Source organism: Merops nubicus, unplaced genomic scaffold (genome assembly GCF_000691845.1).
Source record: "Merops nubicus isolate BGI_N331 unplaced genomic scaffold, ASM69184v1 scaffold43044, whole genome shotgun sequence".
NCBI lineage: Eukaryota > Metazoa > Chordata > Aves > Coraciiformes > Meropidae > Merops > Merops nubicus.
In genome coordinates, this window is record NW_008604317.1 from 4265 (window position 1) to 18877 (window position 14613).

The 14613-nt window shown below is 41.4% G+C and overlaps 1 protein-coding gene across 1 annotated transcript; it reads left to right on the forward strand.

Moving 5' to 3' along the window:
* The first annotated feature begins 6 nt into the window (after window positions 1-6).
* On the forward strand, window positions 7-10030 carry LOC103771665 (MOB kinase activator 1B). The gene is made up of 5 exons (XM_008938965.1): window positions 7-147; window positions 3271-3364; window positions 6940-7073; window positions 9124-9287; window positions 9741-10030. Exons 1-5 carry the CDS (start codon window positions 93-95, stop codon window positions 9816-9818), a joined length of 525 nt encoding a protein of 174 aa, XP_008937213.1. The 5' UTR covers window positions 7-92; the 3' UTR covers window positions 9819-10030.
* The last annotated feature ends 4583 nt before the right edge of the window (window positions 10031-14613 follow it).

Sequence of the window (14613 nt, forward strand, 5' to 3'; positions counted from 1 at the left end):
CCTTCAAACCAAAGAAGAATATTCCGGAGGGATCTCACCAGTACGAGCTGCTGAAGCATGCCGAAGCCACACTGGGAAGCGGTAACCTCCGGATGGCCGTTATGCTTCCAGAGGGTGAAGATTTAAACGAATGGGTTGCAGTTAACAGTAAGTCAGCTTTTTTTTTTTTTTCTTAAGGGGGGTTGTTACCCAATGGTGTACTCAACCCTCTATCTACTAAGCATAAGACCCTGATTTATTTAAGTGTGAGGGCCTAAAATCATGTAAACGCTGCCAAGGACTACAGTGACATGTGTGGCCTGGCTTTCCTGTCGTCTGTAACAAACCCAGAGATCGGTCCTTGCTATTTTCCTAAAATCAGTTCTTTCCTGATTTTGTACCAAGTTGTGAGCCTTTGCTCTCGTAAGTCTGTGATGTCACTATTTTAACTTCCTCTAAAGCTGTTTGTCCTAACTCTCTGTTTTCATGCTAGATCAGGTCAAACAATGAGGCCCAAATTAGCGTTTTCTGATTGATTGACCACGTTTCCTCCTCCTTCCTCTCCCTACTGCATATATTTACTGCCTGCCTTCTGCTTTTAAAAGAATGGATCCACCCAAGTCCTATGATGCTCTGTAGCCCATGCAGAATTTTGGCTACCACAAACTCTGCGCCCTGTATTTCCTGTTTTTCATCTTATGTGTCTTTGGCTTGGTATGCTTCCCTGATTGTACGGTATCAATTGGGTGCTGCAGTGCAGTATAAATTATGCTCAAGATAAACATCTTCTTATTGTTTATGTGGTTCTCTCCCTTTCTTCTTGCTCTTTGACATGTTTGGGAGGTGAAACTGTCACACTGAGTTCAACCTTCTGGTTCTTAATTAGCCACGCAGTCCTCTGCTATATGACTTGCCACGGTGTCTAGGGAATGTTGAAACTGCTGACACCATTCTTTAGAAAAGTTTAATCACACTGTATTGCAAAACTGCCTAGGAAGAAAAAGCCAGCCCATTTTTATGAGTAAGCATTACGCAAGACGCTTCATATATTGCTGGCATACTTCCCTTTTGGTGGTTCCTCCGCCCCACGTCTACTCTTCCCTGTGTGGCAGTGGTGTTTTTCCCTTCCCACGTGACTTAATGGCTAAAATAGCTGGGTGTCAAAAGGCAGCAAAGCACTTGACAAAAGAGTTGAAGCTGTGTTTTGTTGACAGCTGCATTCTGTAATGAAATGGCTTTTTCATGCCTCCTGCAGCAAAGTGGGGTTTTAATGCTTAATTTTTTGTCTGAAAGTGATTAACTGATTACGTGCTCCCTTCTTGTACAGCATCCCACTGCCACACGTAGTACTGGTTAATGATAGCTGTGGGCTCTTTCTGTCGATTGAGGTATCTAGTAAGAGAATAAAATGTGTGACCTAATGTCGTTGGTTTTGCCCTTCACAGTAGTGAAAGCACGGGAGCAAATGTGTTCTGCTTTTCTACTTCTCGCTCAGCTCTTAGCCTTACTAATGTCTTAAGGTAGTGAGTTAATGTACATGTAGATTTTTTCAAGTAAGTTTTCAAGACAAAGGAAGATGAGATGTGTATAATCAGTTTGAGTTTGATCTGAAGTCTCCTCAATTTGGAAGTACTACCAAACAATTTCAGAAGTACATCTTATCCATATCTTTGTAGAACACCAGACAGTGTGCTCTTCTTCGAGTAGAAAAGCACTTGGAATAAAGAGTCTAAGCCCTCAGAATTTAAGAACAGTGAGTAAAAGGAGGAAATGAAAATCCGCAGAGGCACTGTACAGCTTTATGCATGTTGGAAAGGAAGTTGTTGCTTTTGTCCTGCTTGTCACACGCTGCTGGCTTAGGTGTGTCTTGTGGCCTTTGGGGACTGGCAAGTGTGGGATTCACAGTCATCGGTCATCTGGTCGAAGCCTGCGTGGGGTTTCTGAGCGTGCTTGCCTTGAAGCAAATGTTGGGCTGTGGTTTGACTGGGAACAGGGAATGGAAACAACAGTTCTTGTGTATGCTTAAGCAACAAGGTCTGCATATAACCACTTCTTGCTGCCTTTGGTGTTAACTGCCTCCTCCCCTTGCCCAAACAAGCTCTAGGAGTCCTGGTTCTCACTAGTTTCTTCATCTGCCTTTCCCAATGTCATTTTGCTGTTCCCTGCTTCAGCTGTGCAGAGGGGGAGGAAAAAAAAGATCAGATTTTGTTGCTTTTATTTCTCAGTCCTAAATATTGGTCATCTTTCTGTTTTTGCTCATCTGTTGTCTGAAAGACATTTAGAAAATATGAACTTGCCAATTGATATTCTGGTAATGTGCTGAGGTCCCCAAGAGATGCAAGGGGGGACATTCAGGGAGGGGAGGTAAAGTGGATTTTATAAACTGGTTACAACGACCACAGTTCCTAAGAACAGAACTTGCTGCTAGGTTGTTCAAGAAGAACCTTGTTTTCAAAGAGTTCTTGGTAGTTGAGCACCTACTGAAAGTAGTAAGGACTATGGGATTGTTAGGCTAATTGTTGGTATTTAATTTTGGTAACTCAACTGTAGACCATTTAAAAATAAAAGTTTTGGACAAGAGAACTGTTTTCCCAAACATGGAAGTATAGTTTATAATGATGACTGACCATAGCATAATACAAAGAGGGTAGATGTAGATGGGATATAAAGCAGAAATTCTTTACTGTGAGGGCGGCAAGATGCTGGAACAGGCTGTGCAAAGGCGTTGTGAGTGCCCGGTCCCTGGAAACATTCAAGGTCAGGTTGGACAGAGCTTTGGGCAACCTGGTCTAGTGGAGGGTCTCTTTGCCCATGGCAGGCGGATTAGACAAGATGGTCTTAAAAGGTACCTTCTGACTAAAAACGTTCTGTTGTTCCATGAAATATGCTTTGAAAAGATAGACTTTTGGAATACAAAGCCTGAAGGAAGTTGCTGTCACCTAATGAGTAACAGTTCTCTCCAGTTGGAGAAGTTTACAGTGAAAATCTTTGGTTTATTCCAGACTTGCCAGCAGAATTTGGGATTCTAATAAAATGCACCAGGCTTTCAGAAAAGGAAATAACTTTCTTTCTTCTTCAAATGAAGGTTTTGCTGAAGTAAACAGTTAGTTACTGCCAGAGGCTAGTTCTAGAAAGTTAGCGATTGCATTCTGCATCTCCTTCATAATACATCTTAAAAAGCCATAACCGTGAGCTTTTTTCACAAAAAAATATTCCAAGATCCTCTTCAGCAGGGTGGGCTTTCCAGTTAAAGGCTGCAGAGTGTTAATTGATGGTTTAAATGCTTTACAGCTGTCGACTTCTTCAACCAGATCAATATGCTTTATGGAACCATTACGGACTTCTGCACAGAGGAGAGCTGCCCCGTGATGTCTGCTGGCCCAAAGTAAGAGGACTTTTTACACATCATTGAAAACGTGCAATTTTTGAAGTGATTTTGAGTAGCAGACTTGAGGCTAGCTCAGTTGAGTGCCAGAGAGAAGATAACTTCTGTGGGTGGAAAGACTGTCTTTTGGTACCTGTGAAGGAAAGAAGATTTGAACTCCTGTTAAAATGAGAGTGGGAATGGAAAGGTCGGGTTTTTTTGGCTTTTTGTTTGTTTGGTGCTTTGTTTATTTTGTCTTCAGCCTAGGAAGTAAACATTATCAAAACAGCTTTTCTCCCCTTTTTTCCCCCTGAAATGCAAATGAAGTCTTCTTAGATGAAGACTGGAAGTTTTTATAGTAAAGCATTCAGTTAGGGCCTACCAAAATTTTTCTTGTAGGCATCTGAGTAGGTGTTGTAGAAATAAATTTGGCTACAGTTTTGAGTAGTCTGGATCAGAATTCTGTCCCTCAGTTAAGTTTCACTTCTTTGATTCTTGCTTATATTTTTGTACAGACATCCAGTGTTTGCGCTTTTTCTTGCTTAGAATCTTCCAAAGAGGAAAATGATTACATTTCTAATCGAGTGATGAGAGAGGGCACTGCTTCCTTTTAAATTGCTGTAAAATCTTAAATAAGCAATAAAGAGCAACCTGGCACTGCAGAGCAGGCAGGAGTGAAAATATACAAGGCATACAAGTTTACCATTATGTGAAAAAAATTCAGGATAAGCTTGTGCAATAACATAGCCTATTGTCTGCTTTGTGCCTTGGGATGCAGAACAGACTCTTACTTAATAAGAGCATGAAAATAATTCTTAGCTTTCTTGTTTGTCTGTTGAGAAGAAATAATTTTGGGGGTGGAGGTTAATTATTAGAGGTTTAGCTGTCTGGTTGCCAGACTAAACAACTTATTTCTCTCCAATGAGACTGATAACCAGTGACAGCTGTATGTTGGACTCCAATAGTTATACAGTAGAGTAGAAGCGATGCTAGAGGCTAGAAGATGCATTCTGACAAGGTTTTAATAAGGTGATCTTATCCTTGGGATTGGTAGAGTGTTCCCCAAACTCTGCAGCCCTCCCCGTGCTCAGCCTGTGCAGATTGTCCCGAGGTCTGTTGTTCTGCTGGATGCTCCAAAGCGGATAGCTTCCATAAACCCTGCATGGGAGTGATATGGTGTGATGGAATGCTCTCATGCTGCCTTCTGCCCAGTGGGTCTGCACCAAAAAATAAAATAAATCATGTGATCAGGTCCTTGAAATACCCCGTGTATCTTAGCAGTATCAATTCTTTCCCATTTTTGTGATGCTCCACTCTGTGCCATTTCACTTGGTGACAAAACACAGTATTTTTCAGCAGGCTTGCTGTAATACAGTTTTGCTGAGATATAGAGATGTCAGGTCCAAAGAAATGCCTGAGAATCTTTTAAAAAGCATTGCTGAGCCACCCCATTTTATTGCTGTTGGACAAAGTGACAACTGTCATTTTAATCAAGCTGGGGTTTGAGTTTTTCTGGGGTTTTGTTTTTTTGAGGGGCCAGGTACATGTAATTGTGTGGTACAGGAGCTGGTTCTATGATTTTTATACTTTAGGATATCTTCTGTTTTAAGAAGCACATCTGGGGTTTCTGGTTATAGATGGCAAATAACTTGTATTAATTAGTATGAGCAAATTCTACTGGAGTCATCAGCAATTCTTCACTTTTCCTCTGCCCTTGTTGAAGTCAACTGTCTATTTCTTGCTCTGTCCTTCACAAATTGTTTTGCCCCTAAAAATCTCTGCTAAATTGTAGAGGTTTCTGAAACTGTGTTTTCTGTAGCTTGTCACAATAAGGTTAATTTGTTTCTATCACCAGAGCTGTTGATATTTGCTCACAAGCTTGAGAGAGAAATGGGATTTTAGCCTTCATTTCCTGTAGTGGTTCAAATGGTACTAATATGTGGGATTTTTTTTAGCCAGGCTAGGTAGAATTCTTGATTGGTATTTGGTAACGTATTTAATCTCCTAAGAAGAGTTCATTTTCCCCTCTCCCTTCCAAACCCCAAGCCTTTGAGCAGCCAGGAGCGTTACACCCACTGCATGGAGCATGGGCTGTTGGCCAGAATACTTTCAGATTTTCTATACACCTTTATTTTTGTCAGAATGTAAGTGCTGTTCCTTAAGAACTGTGCTTCTTTCAAGGGTCATTTTATGGCATTCCTTTCTCTGAAAAATGGAGAATTAACACCCAGTGTTGGGGGCTGAGAAAGGAGGGACGCTTCATATGGCAAGATGTTATCTGGATCAGATTTTTAGTGTCTCATTTAGTTGGTTGTCTTTCTCTGTCTCCAGACTGAATCTGGCACCTCAGTTAAGTGTTGATATTGGTCCTACGTTAATACCACTTAAAGTCTCCTTATTAGGGTAATGCTGGCTGGTGAGGAACACTGATTTTTTTTTCAGTAATCCAGACATGTTATCCATTCAGTGTCTTGTTTTGAGCCACAATTTTGAAACGCTTTCAAACCTTCTGATTTGTTGCTGTTACAAAAATGGGATCTTTTTATGCCATCATGAGCAGCATGTTCATAATCTCTCATGAAAGTTGTTTATTGTGAAAACCAGTCACTGTTTTGAGAAAGCTGAACTTGAGTAAACAACAGAAGCAGCCCGGTTTACCAGATACAGTTAGGCTTTGTGTAAAATGGTGTGTATGGTCCCTCAAATAGAAATATGCTCTGGTGTCCACACAATACAAATTGGATTTTAAGCTCTATGTCCCCAGGATTAGCTGTCTTCTCGTGTGTCCAGGCTTGTGTCAGCTGTGTTGCCTGAGCCAGGCAAAATACCTGGTCCATCTCTGTTAAAAGCCAGTGTAGTTTGGTCTTAAGTTCTGCAAAACCTGTAAGAATATTTTCAAATGTAAAGAAATCCCATGGATTTTAGGGATCTAATGTCTGTCTGGCAGCTGCTGCAGATGTTTAGCATAGCAACACACTCTGTAGTTGTCCTCTGCCATTGGAGGTAAAGAGGAGCCCATTTCTGTGGTTGCTTGGATGAAATTTCATGTGAGAAATCCATCAGGTGCCTTCACTGATCTGAGCTGTGAAGCACAGCTTTTGTTTGTATGAGAATCTGATGGAAATTTTTGATGTTTCACTTCAACAGGCTATAAAGCTTTTCTTTTGGAAAGGGGAGCATGGGGAACTTTCAAGATAACTAAGTAGCTATTGTCCTCTCGGGGTTTGGAAACCTCCTCAGACAGCACATTTTGATGTACCTGGGTGCAGGTTTGCCCACAGGCTGCCGGCTGCATTTTGGCAGCAGGAGCGTTGCAACTGGGGATGAATGAGTTGTGCTGTAAAGGGTGATTTTTTTTATTTTTTGAAGGACTTCATAAAGAGCAGAAGAGAGCCCAGTAAAGCAAGGTGTCAGCGGGGAGATGGGGTACAGAGCAGCTGCAGGTGGCTCGGGAGCATTTGAAACTTATTTTCCAGGAAGGTCTGTGGGAAGGTGTGCGAGCACGGGGAGCGGAGTGGGAAGAGCTGCCTTCCAGGCCTTGCTATGAATGATTCACTTATGTTAAGAAATGTCTTGTTGTTGTCATCCCAACCCAGGTATGAGTACCACTGGGCAGATGGGACAAACATAAAGAAACCAATTAAGTGCTCTGCACCGAAGTACATTGATTACCTGATGACTTGGGTCCAGGATCAGCTGGATGATGAAACGCTATTTCCTTCTAAAATAGGTAAAAAAGTAAAATGGAACAATGTGTTTGGATTACAGTTGTACAGGAATATTCAAGTGCTACAGCATTAAATTGTCTCCTAAATGACTACAAGCAGGGCAACTTTAAAAGGCTAAATTATGTCCATAAAGACATTTTTATCTCTCAAGATAAATTTTCTGTGGTAGTACCGGAACTCTGATCCTTATGTTAATACTCCTCTTAAACCCCATCACAATTTTGCATACAAGAAGTGCTATTTCTGTTTAATAACTGACTCTGTTGATCAAATCTGATGTTTTTAAATTTTGAACAGTTTCCTTAGAAACAAGGCAGAGGGTCTCAAAACTTTATAACCAATAATTGGTACAAACCGGCTGCTTTTTGATGCAGAGATGATGTCTGGTCCTCACAAGGAACTTTTCCTTGGCCTTACCTCCAAAGAAGCTGAACTGCATCTTTGATCTTAAGTGGATGATTTTATGTTTTTCCTTTTCAAGTGGAAATGAAAGATATGTGTTTTTCAGAGGTTTCTTTCAGAAAAGCAGGAGGAAAACAATCAACAACCAGCAGTTTGGAAACAATAACAACAAGAAAACCCTGTTTCTAGAGGCATGGAGAACTGTTTGGTCTAAAGCTCCTGACTGGCAGTTTTCCAGCATACCTCTCCTCATAGGCTCAGGAGTGTAGTGGAAAAAGGGCGATCTCCTAATTGTGCTTAGTAGTTGGGAGCAGGGTTTCCTTGGATGCTACAGCATTCTTTTCAGCCTGTCAGGGCAGAGATAAGAGCTAAGGTAGAAGTCCACTACTAATGGAAATTATATTAAATAGTTACAGTTAACATAGAACTGGTGTTTAAAAAAAAAAAGGACTCAATCTTTCTTGAAGTGCAGCATATACTTTGCCACAGACTGTTTTCTTTTAATAAGATGTATTTTTGAAAGGTAGTCATTCAGAAAGAGACTTCAGGGCCACAGTGGATAACCAACTAAATCTGAACTTCCCATGGGATGCAGGAGGCTGCAAAGGACATGCAATGCACATGTAAGCAGGGCAAGCTCAAATGACAGTATGAAAATGTTATTACTAGGATTTTAAAGCATTGGTAGAGATCCAGGATGGCCTACAGCATCCAGCTTGGGCCTTTGGCCTTCTGACGGGAATCCAGCAATGGGAAAGGCTGCAGAAGAACTAAGCTGGCTGTGAAAAGTGCTATGTGATGAGAAGCTAGGCATGTTTAAACTTTTTAGGTGGTTGATGCCTATCCTTTTTTTAGCCTGCAGGTGTGTCAGCTAAAGAGATTATGGCTCCCAGTAGCTGCCTGCCATTTCCAAACCAATTTTAATAAAACTTGTACACTGAGAAAGACCTGTCATTGAAATGGATTTTAGCTGTCCTGGGCCATTTTTGCTAAAAAGACTGAAAGGAGCATGTTTTTGAGTGCTTCAGCAGGTGGTTAAGAATGAAGTAGCCTCTGGCTGAGGGATAGTGATGAGCGGGATGGAAGCAGGAGTCTTTGTGCTGAGAGGTGGATGAAAGCCTATTTCTGATTCACTTCAGCCAGGAAAAGTGTAAAACTTGATGGCTGATACCAGAGATGGTTTCAGTTGCCTACACAGAGGTATCTGGTGACCCTTGGAGTACCCTGTGGTATCTTGGCCATGTCCACAGGGGGGACTGGGAGCCTGCAGGAGACTGCCTTGGCAGCCAGAGGCCAGGATGGTGCTGAGATAAGCACATCATATACCTGTGTTTGGGTAGGTGAATCCTACTAGAAGGGAGGAAGATTCTCAGTCAGAGAAGGCTCTACAGGGAACTGCACTGAGGCATAATGAGATGCAGTAGCCGAGTTTAGGAGTGTTTAGCACAGAAATGTCATCAGATTTGTCTTGGAAAAAGGTCACTGGTCGTTCAGTGTGCTTCGGCCAAAGTACGTTGCGTGATTTACAGAACTGCTGACAGAAACCAGCAGCCTTTCTTGTGCAAGAGGTAGGGTTGGGCTATAGCAACTTTCAAAATACATGAACGTGGCATGGGTTTGTAAAAATAAGCTGTGTTTTCTTATTTCCAGGCGTACCGTTCCCAAAGAATTTCATGTCAGTGGCAAAGACAATTTTGAAGCGTCTCTTCCGAGTTTATGCTCACATTTATCACCAGCACTTTGATCCAGTGATCCAGCTCCAGGAAGAGGCACACCTTAACACTTCTTTCAAGCACTTTATATTTTTTGTTCAGGTAAGTGTGACAGGAGGATTATGCTTCCAGTAATATTCTTTAAAAATTTCTCAAAGAAATGCCCCCTTGGTTTCTTAGCAGCTCGTGCTTTTGTAGGAGAGTCAGCACATCCAGGACACTAAGATAGTGTCTTACTCCTTTTTTATGCCTATTTAACACTAGAAGCATTCAAGGACTAGAGAAATTTCCAGGTGAGTATGTTTGCTACAAAACAGAATACCAAAAAGCATTCCCTACCAAATAATTCATTAATCTTCTTACGTTCCCTTTAATTGGGGTGAAGAAGCTTTAGGTAGGTGAGTGATGCTCTTCAGCTAAGGGCAGATGGGCAGAAAATGCTGTAGTGGCTAAGCCTGGACTTGAAGAGCCTACTAACAAATAACTTCTGTCTGAATGAGACTTCTCACCTGAGCTGCACATCTGAACCCATCTTTCTGCTCGTACTCATTACAGGAATTCAACCTTATTGATAGAAGAGAACTTGCACCACTTCAAGAACTGATTGAAAAACTCACCTCTAAGGACAGATAAAAGGAAGAGGATTTTTGAAGTCACTTGTTCCTTTAAGCAAGCGTGTGGTATTTTTTTGTTAATTTGTTGTTTGATTTTTAAAAAAAAAAAAAAAACAAAAACAAACAAACAAAACAACAAAACCTGTGCTGTTATTAATGACAGCCAAGTTCTACTTTCTGTGCTTTTATTAGGGGAAATCTTTTATCTGTTAGTGACACGTGGTAAATAGCTCTTCGTTTTGGATTTTTTTTTTCTTTGATAGTTGTTATTCATTGTGGGATTTTAGCAGGTGCTGAGTGTTAAAAAGGAAACATGCTTGGCTGGGGGATTGACTCTGCTGGTGGATGGGTTCTTGTATTGTGTCAGTGGTTGCCCATTTTCATCAAGTACCTAAAAGACTTGCTTACATTCTCTTAAGTGCCTTGGCAGACTCTCTTCTGAGGTGCAAAGCACATACAATACTGAACATTGCTGGAAACAGAAAATACAAACTAACACCCAGGACACTTACTGATACTTCTTTTAGAAAAAAAAAATATATGCTTACACTAAAAAAAGCCATAACTTACTGAAATCAATGATCTCCAGCTTTTAATACAAATACTTATTTTTTTAGAGATGAATATAGAGTTTTTCAAAACTAGATCTTTCTTATAAAGAGAAGTGATAGTGAAGTTTTAGTCACTCAAGCGAAATGATGAAGATGGTGTTGAAATGACAAAGCCCCTGTGCTTAGTGAGTAGGTTCATGTCTGTGGCCATTGGTTTGGGCTTGTCATAGTTGCTTTTATTTTTTTAACACGGAAGAGTCAACTCGGGTCAGTCGCTTTAGTGAGGTTTCCTGGGGTTTGCCAAATGAATGGTTAGTTTGCACAAATAGAGTTAGGGGGAAAAAAAATACAGTTAGGGAAAGTATTCAGTGTTAAAAAAAAAAAAAATGCACTGGGCTAGGTAAGACGAAGAGAAATCTGGCTTGAAAATAAACTAGTGAAGCAATGTTTTTAAGTCCTGAATAAAAAGTCTGGCTCTGTTGAGGACCTCTGGTGGCCAGTGTTTTCTGTATTAGGAAATGGATCTTGGAGGGAATATAGTTCCATGGCCCACTTTGGATTTACATTAGGGTGGTGGTGTGCCCCATTTACAACTGCAGCCTATCTCCAAGGAGTGACAGCAGCTGGCAAAACAATAGGCACATAGTGGTGAATTTTCAGGTCCTTGTGATTTGGTAAGCGCATCTCCTGTTTCTTAGAAAACCAAATAGAAACGTGGCCTTCCCCCACTGGGGTTAGTGTATTTGCCTCTCTAGCCTTGTCTTTTCTCACACCAGGAATGAGTATCTGCTGTGAGAAGTGAACCTCATGCGGTCAGCACCCACCTGACTATGCAAAAGCAGCTTAACTTCCAAAAATCCAACTGCACAATTTTAAGCAGACTCTGGTCAGGCAGGAAATAGCATTTAAGAATGTGATCTTAACGCAGCCTTCTACGAGAGCTTCTATCTGAGGAGCGTTCAACGACTGCAGCTTCCCAGCCTGGAGAGCTCTGCAGGTGCAGCTGGATCTTAAAAATCCTGTAAACATTTTGCTTTGCTGAGAAGAGTCAGCCGCTCAAGAGGCTGCGTGTTTGTGTCCCCTGTGCTCCTGGTGCTTTCTGGAGAGGAGCGTTTTAACCAGTGCTGGAGCTCGTGCTGGCATGTTGCAGCGAGGCACAGGAGTGAGAGCAGGAGGAGCCTGCTCCAAGGGGCTACATAGGAGATACCCTCCACTAGATTTCAAGCTGTCACATTGGTTTGATGTCAAGCATCAGCAAGAAATGGGAAAAAAAATGTATAATTTTGAAGTGAGGATTCTTTTTTGGTGATACCAGTGCAGTAGTTCTCATTTTTAGCATACTTCTGGTCTGGAAGTTTGGGGCTCTTTTGTTTAAATAGCCAATTCTAAAAATTCAGAGGCATCTGCTGCCTTTCACCCAATCAGAATTAGAATGTATTATGTAAAAAAAAAATGCCATGGATAGCCTATTTTTTGTATTTAGTATCTGGAAGTAGAAAACTTTGACAGAATAGTTTTTAGGCATGTAATAAAAGCTTGGAGATCATGATTTGCCTGACACCTGTATGAACACGTTGAATTACATGACACTTGAAAACAATAACATTAAAGATGTGTATGCAGTGTTTGGGATGTTCTGTCCCTATGCTGTTGATATTTGCAGCTTTTAATTTTTTTTTTTTTTTTGCTTCAAAAAGATGTGGGACCAGTGTGTTGATGCTCTTGAAGTAAGGGCATGTTGCAACACCAAAAACAAGTTGCCATGTTGTACAAACGGGATCCAGATCAAGTGAATGTGTTACTAAACCAGTGCATTTGTTGGGTGGCAGGGGGGAGGATGCCCCCTCACCCCCCAAATAAACCCCAGAGAAACAAACCCTGAACAAACCCCGCACTGCTCTAGGCCCACGTCACAGATGGACTCGCTTACGAAAGGGAGAAAATAGGTTTTGAGGATCAGGTGGCCCATCTGCAAGTATCACGTTTCTTTTACTGCTTACTATGCAATGTAGAGCTTTGAACTTTTGCTTTTAGTTTAAGATGTAGAGGAGCACTGTCCTTATTCAGTATTTAGGAACCGAGCACTCTCCCGGTCTCCCTGACACTCACGTAACAGGTAAGGATACCTGTTTGCTGCTATGGACTTTACTTACCTTTCCGATTGTTCCTTTATGGTTCTCGTCCCCCCTCCCTCCCTTTCCCTTGAATCACCAGACATGGTTTTGCTACCGACGCAGCTTTTTTAGATAGTCTTTCCCTTCTCCCCTTCTTCCCTGACAGAGTGCTGTGTTCCTGTATATAACCCACCCCCTTTCAGTGGGACTAGTTAAAAAGCTGCAGCACGAACACAGGCTACTTGCTTTTCTCCCACCAAAAGATTCCCCGTTGCACCAAAACCTGTTTCCTTTGCTGCTGATGTCACTTGGCTTCTTTCCCAGATGGCACTACTAAAACCACAAGTGGTTTTACAGCCTTTGCCTAGCTGTCTTCTCTGTTAAACTGAGAGTAACGTCCGTTACTTTAAGCATTGAACCTTTTAATTTTTCCTCTTTGTTTACAACTTCCTCTTGCCAGGTGAATATTGCAGTCTATCTAACTATCAAATTACATTTTTGTTCCAAGAACCAATTCCCTGAATTGTTCATAGAGTATTGTATTTTTAGGCGAAATTAATTTTTATAGCCGCTAAACTATGCGCATTATTTTTGTACATTTGCAACTTCTGACATTTTTCAGAGATGTGTTGCGGGGGGAACATTTTATTTTCGTGGCTGTTTTACTACTTTGGGATGCTGTGGATGTGTTGCTTAGTATCTAGAAGCACGATGTGCAGTGGAAGGGAGAAAAGGATGCAATAAAAGTCAATGAGGTTTCAATAAAAGGCCATTGTTGAAGGCAAAAAAAAAAATTAAGAAAGCAACACTAACCTTCCCTCCTCTAGAATCCTGAAATATATGGGAGAAAATGCAGTGTAAAAGGTAAAAAGTGAGCTGAGAACCCTTACTGTAAGCTAACTGTGCCAATATCTCTTCAGTTTGTAGTCACTGATAGATAGTTTAGTTTTAAATGAGAACAGCTTTTGATTATTAAAAAAAAAAAAGGTAAAAAGTTGAATGTCTGAAAATCTGCAACGTTTATTTGAGAGTTGTAAATAATGTATACAGATTGTTGTATGTGATGGGACAGAATATTTAAATTCTAGGTTTTTTTCAATAAGAAACTGAAGGCTGTTTATAAGAGAAAATAAATAGCTATGTTTGACCATGGTTGTCTGTATTTCCTTCTTGAACTTGTTTCTAAGTTATCTTTTATTTGTAGATAGGGATTTTTTTTTCTGTATATTGTACACATACCAACCTTACGCATCCAAATTAGTTTTTTGTAATTGCCTTGCCCAAATTTGTGAATATTTGTATCGCAGGCAAACACAATAGCAATAAAACAACCTGATACCCTTTGGATTTCCATGTTTCATGACGCGAATTCACCCAATACAGCCGGAGCTCAATGTGCAGTTTCCCGTCACAGTTTTAGCATAGCAGTAGCTGCATCTTAGTACTGATCCTGGGGTGGTCTGGAAAGATCTGCTACCAGGTGGGTGTCCAGTCGCTCTACTGTCTCAGGTCACCAGCTTCACGTGAAATCCAGACTCTACTTTTGGCCACGTTGCCCTTTTTTTCTTTATTTCTCTTAAAAGCCTCCTGGCTCTCCAGGTTTCCTCCCCTCCCCTCCACCCATCTACTGGCACCTGTTACTCTGAAGCCCTGTCACATATTAAGTAGTTTCTCGACTCTTCCATCTCTTCATGTTGAGAAAGATGGTTAAAAATCTTGCTTTTTCTTCTGTCCCCACGAATGGGCGAGGGTTGGTGCGAAGTGAGTTTCGTCTCCCGTGGCGTTGGCACTATGTGGCTGGACCCCAGAGCATGGTCGTGCCTGGTTCCTAGATCAGAGGATTTTCTCCATTTAAATTGGTCTTTAAGACCCAACCTTGCTCAAAGGCTGCGGCGGTGTTTTGTGTGATGCAGCATCCACTACAGCTTTGGTGGCTGTTCGGGGTATTTTAGGGTTTTCTGCGCTGACCCTCTAACCAAGCACCTTTAAGCTCCTTTAAAACCACTCCGCCTGTCTCTTTTAAGTTATTTCTGGAAGATTTTTGACAGAAACGGCCTCACGAGCATCTTGCCCTCATGGCGGTAGGGCTTGGGTCCCGCTCAGACGGCAGGCGCCAGCCCCAGTGTTTAAACCTGTCCGTGGGGAGCGG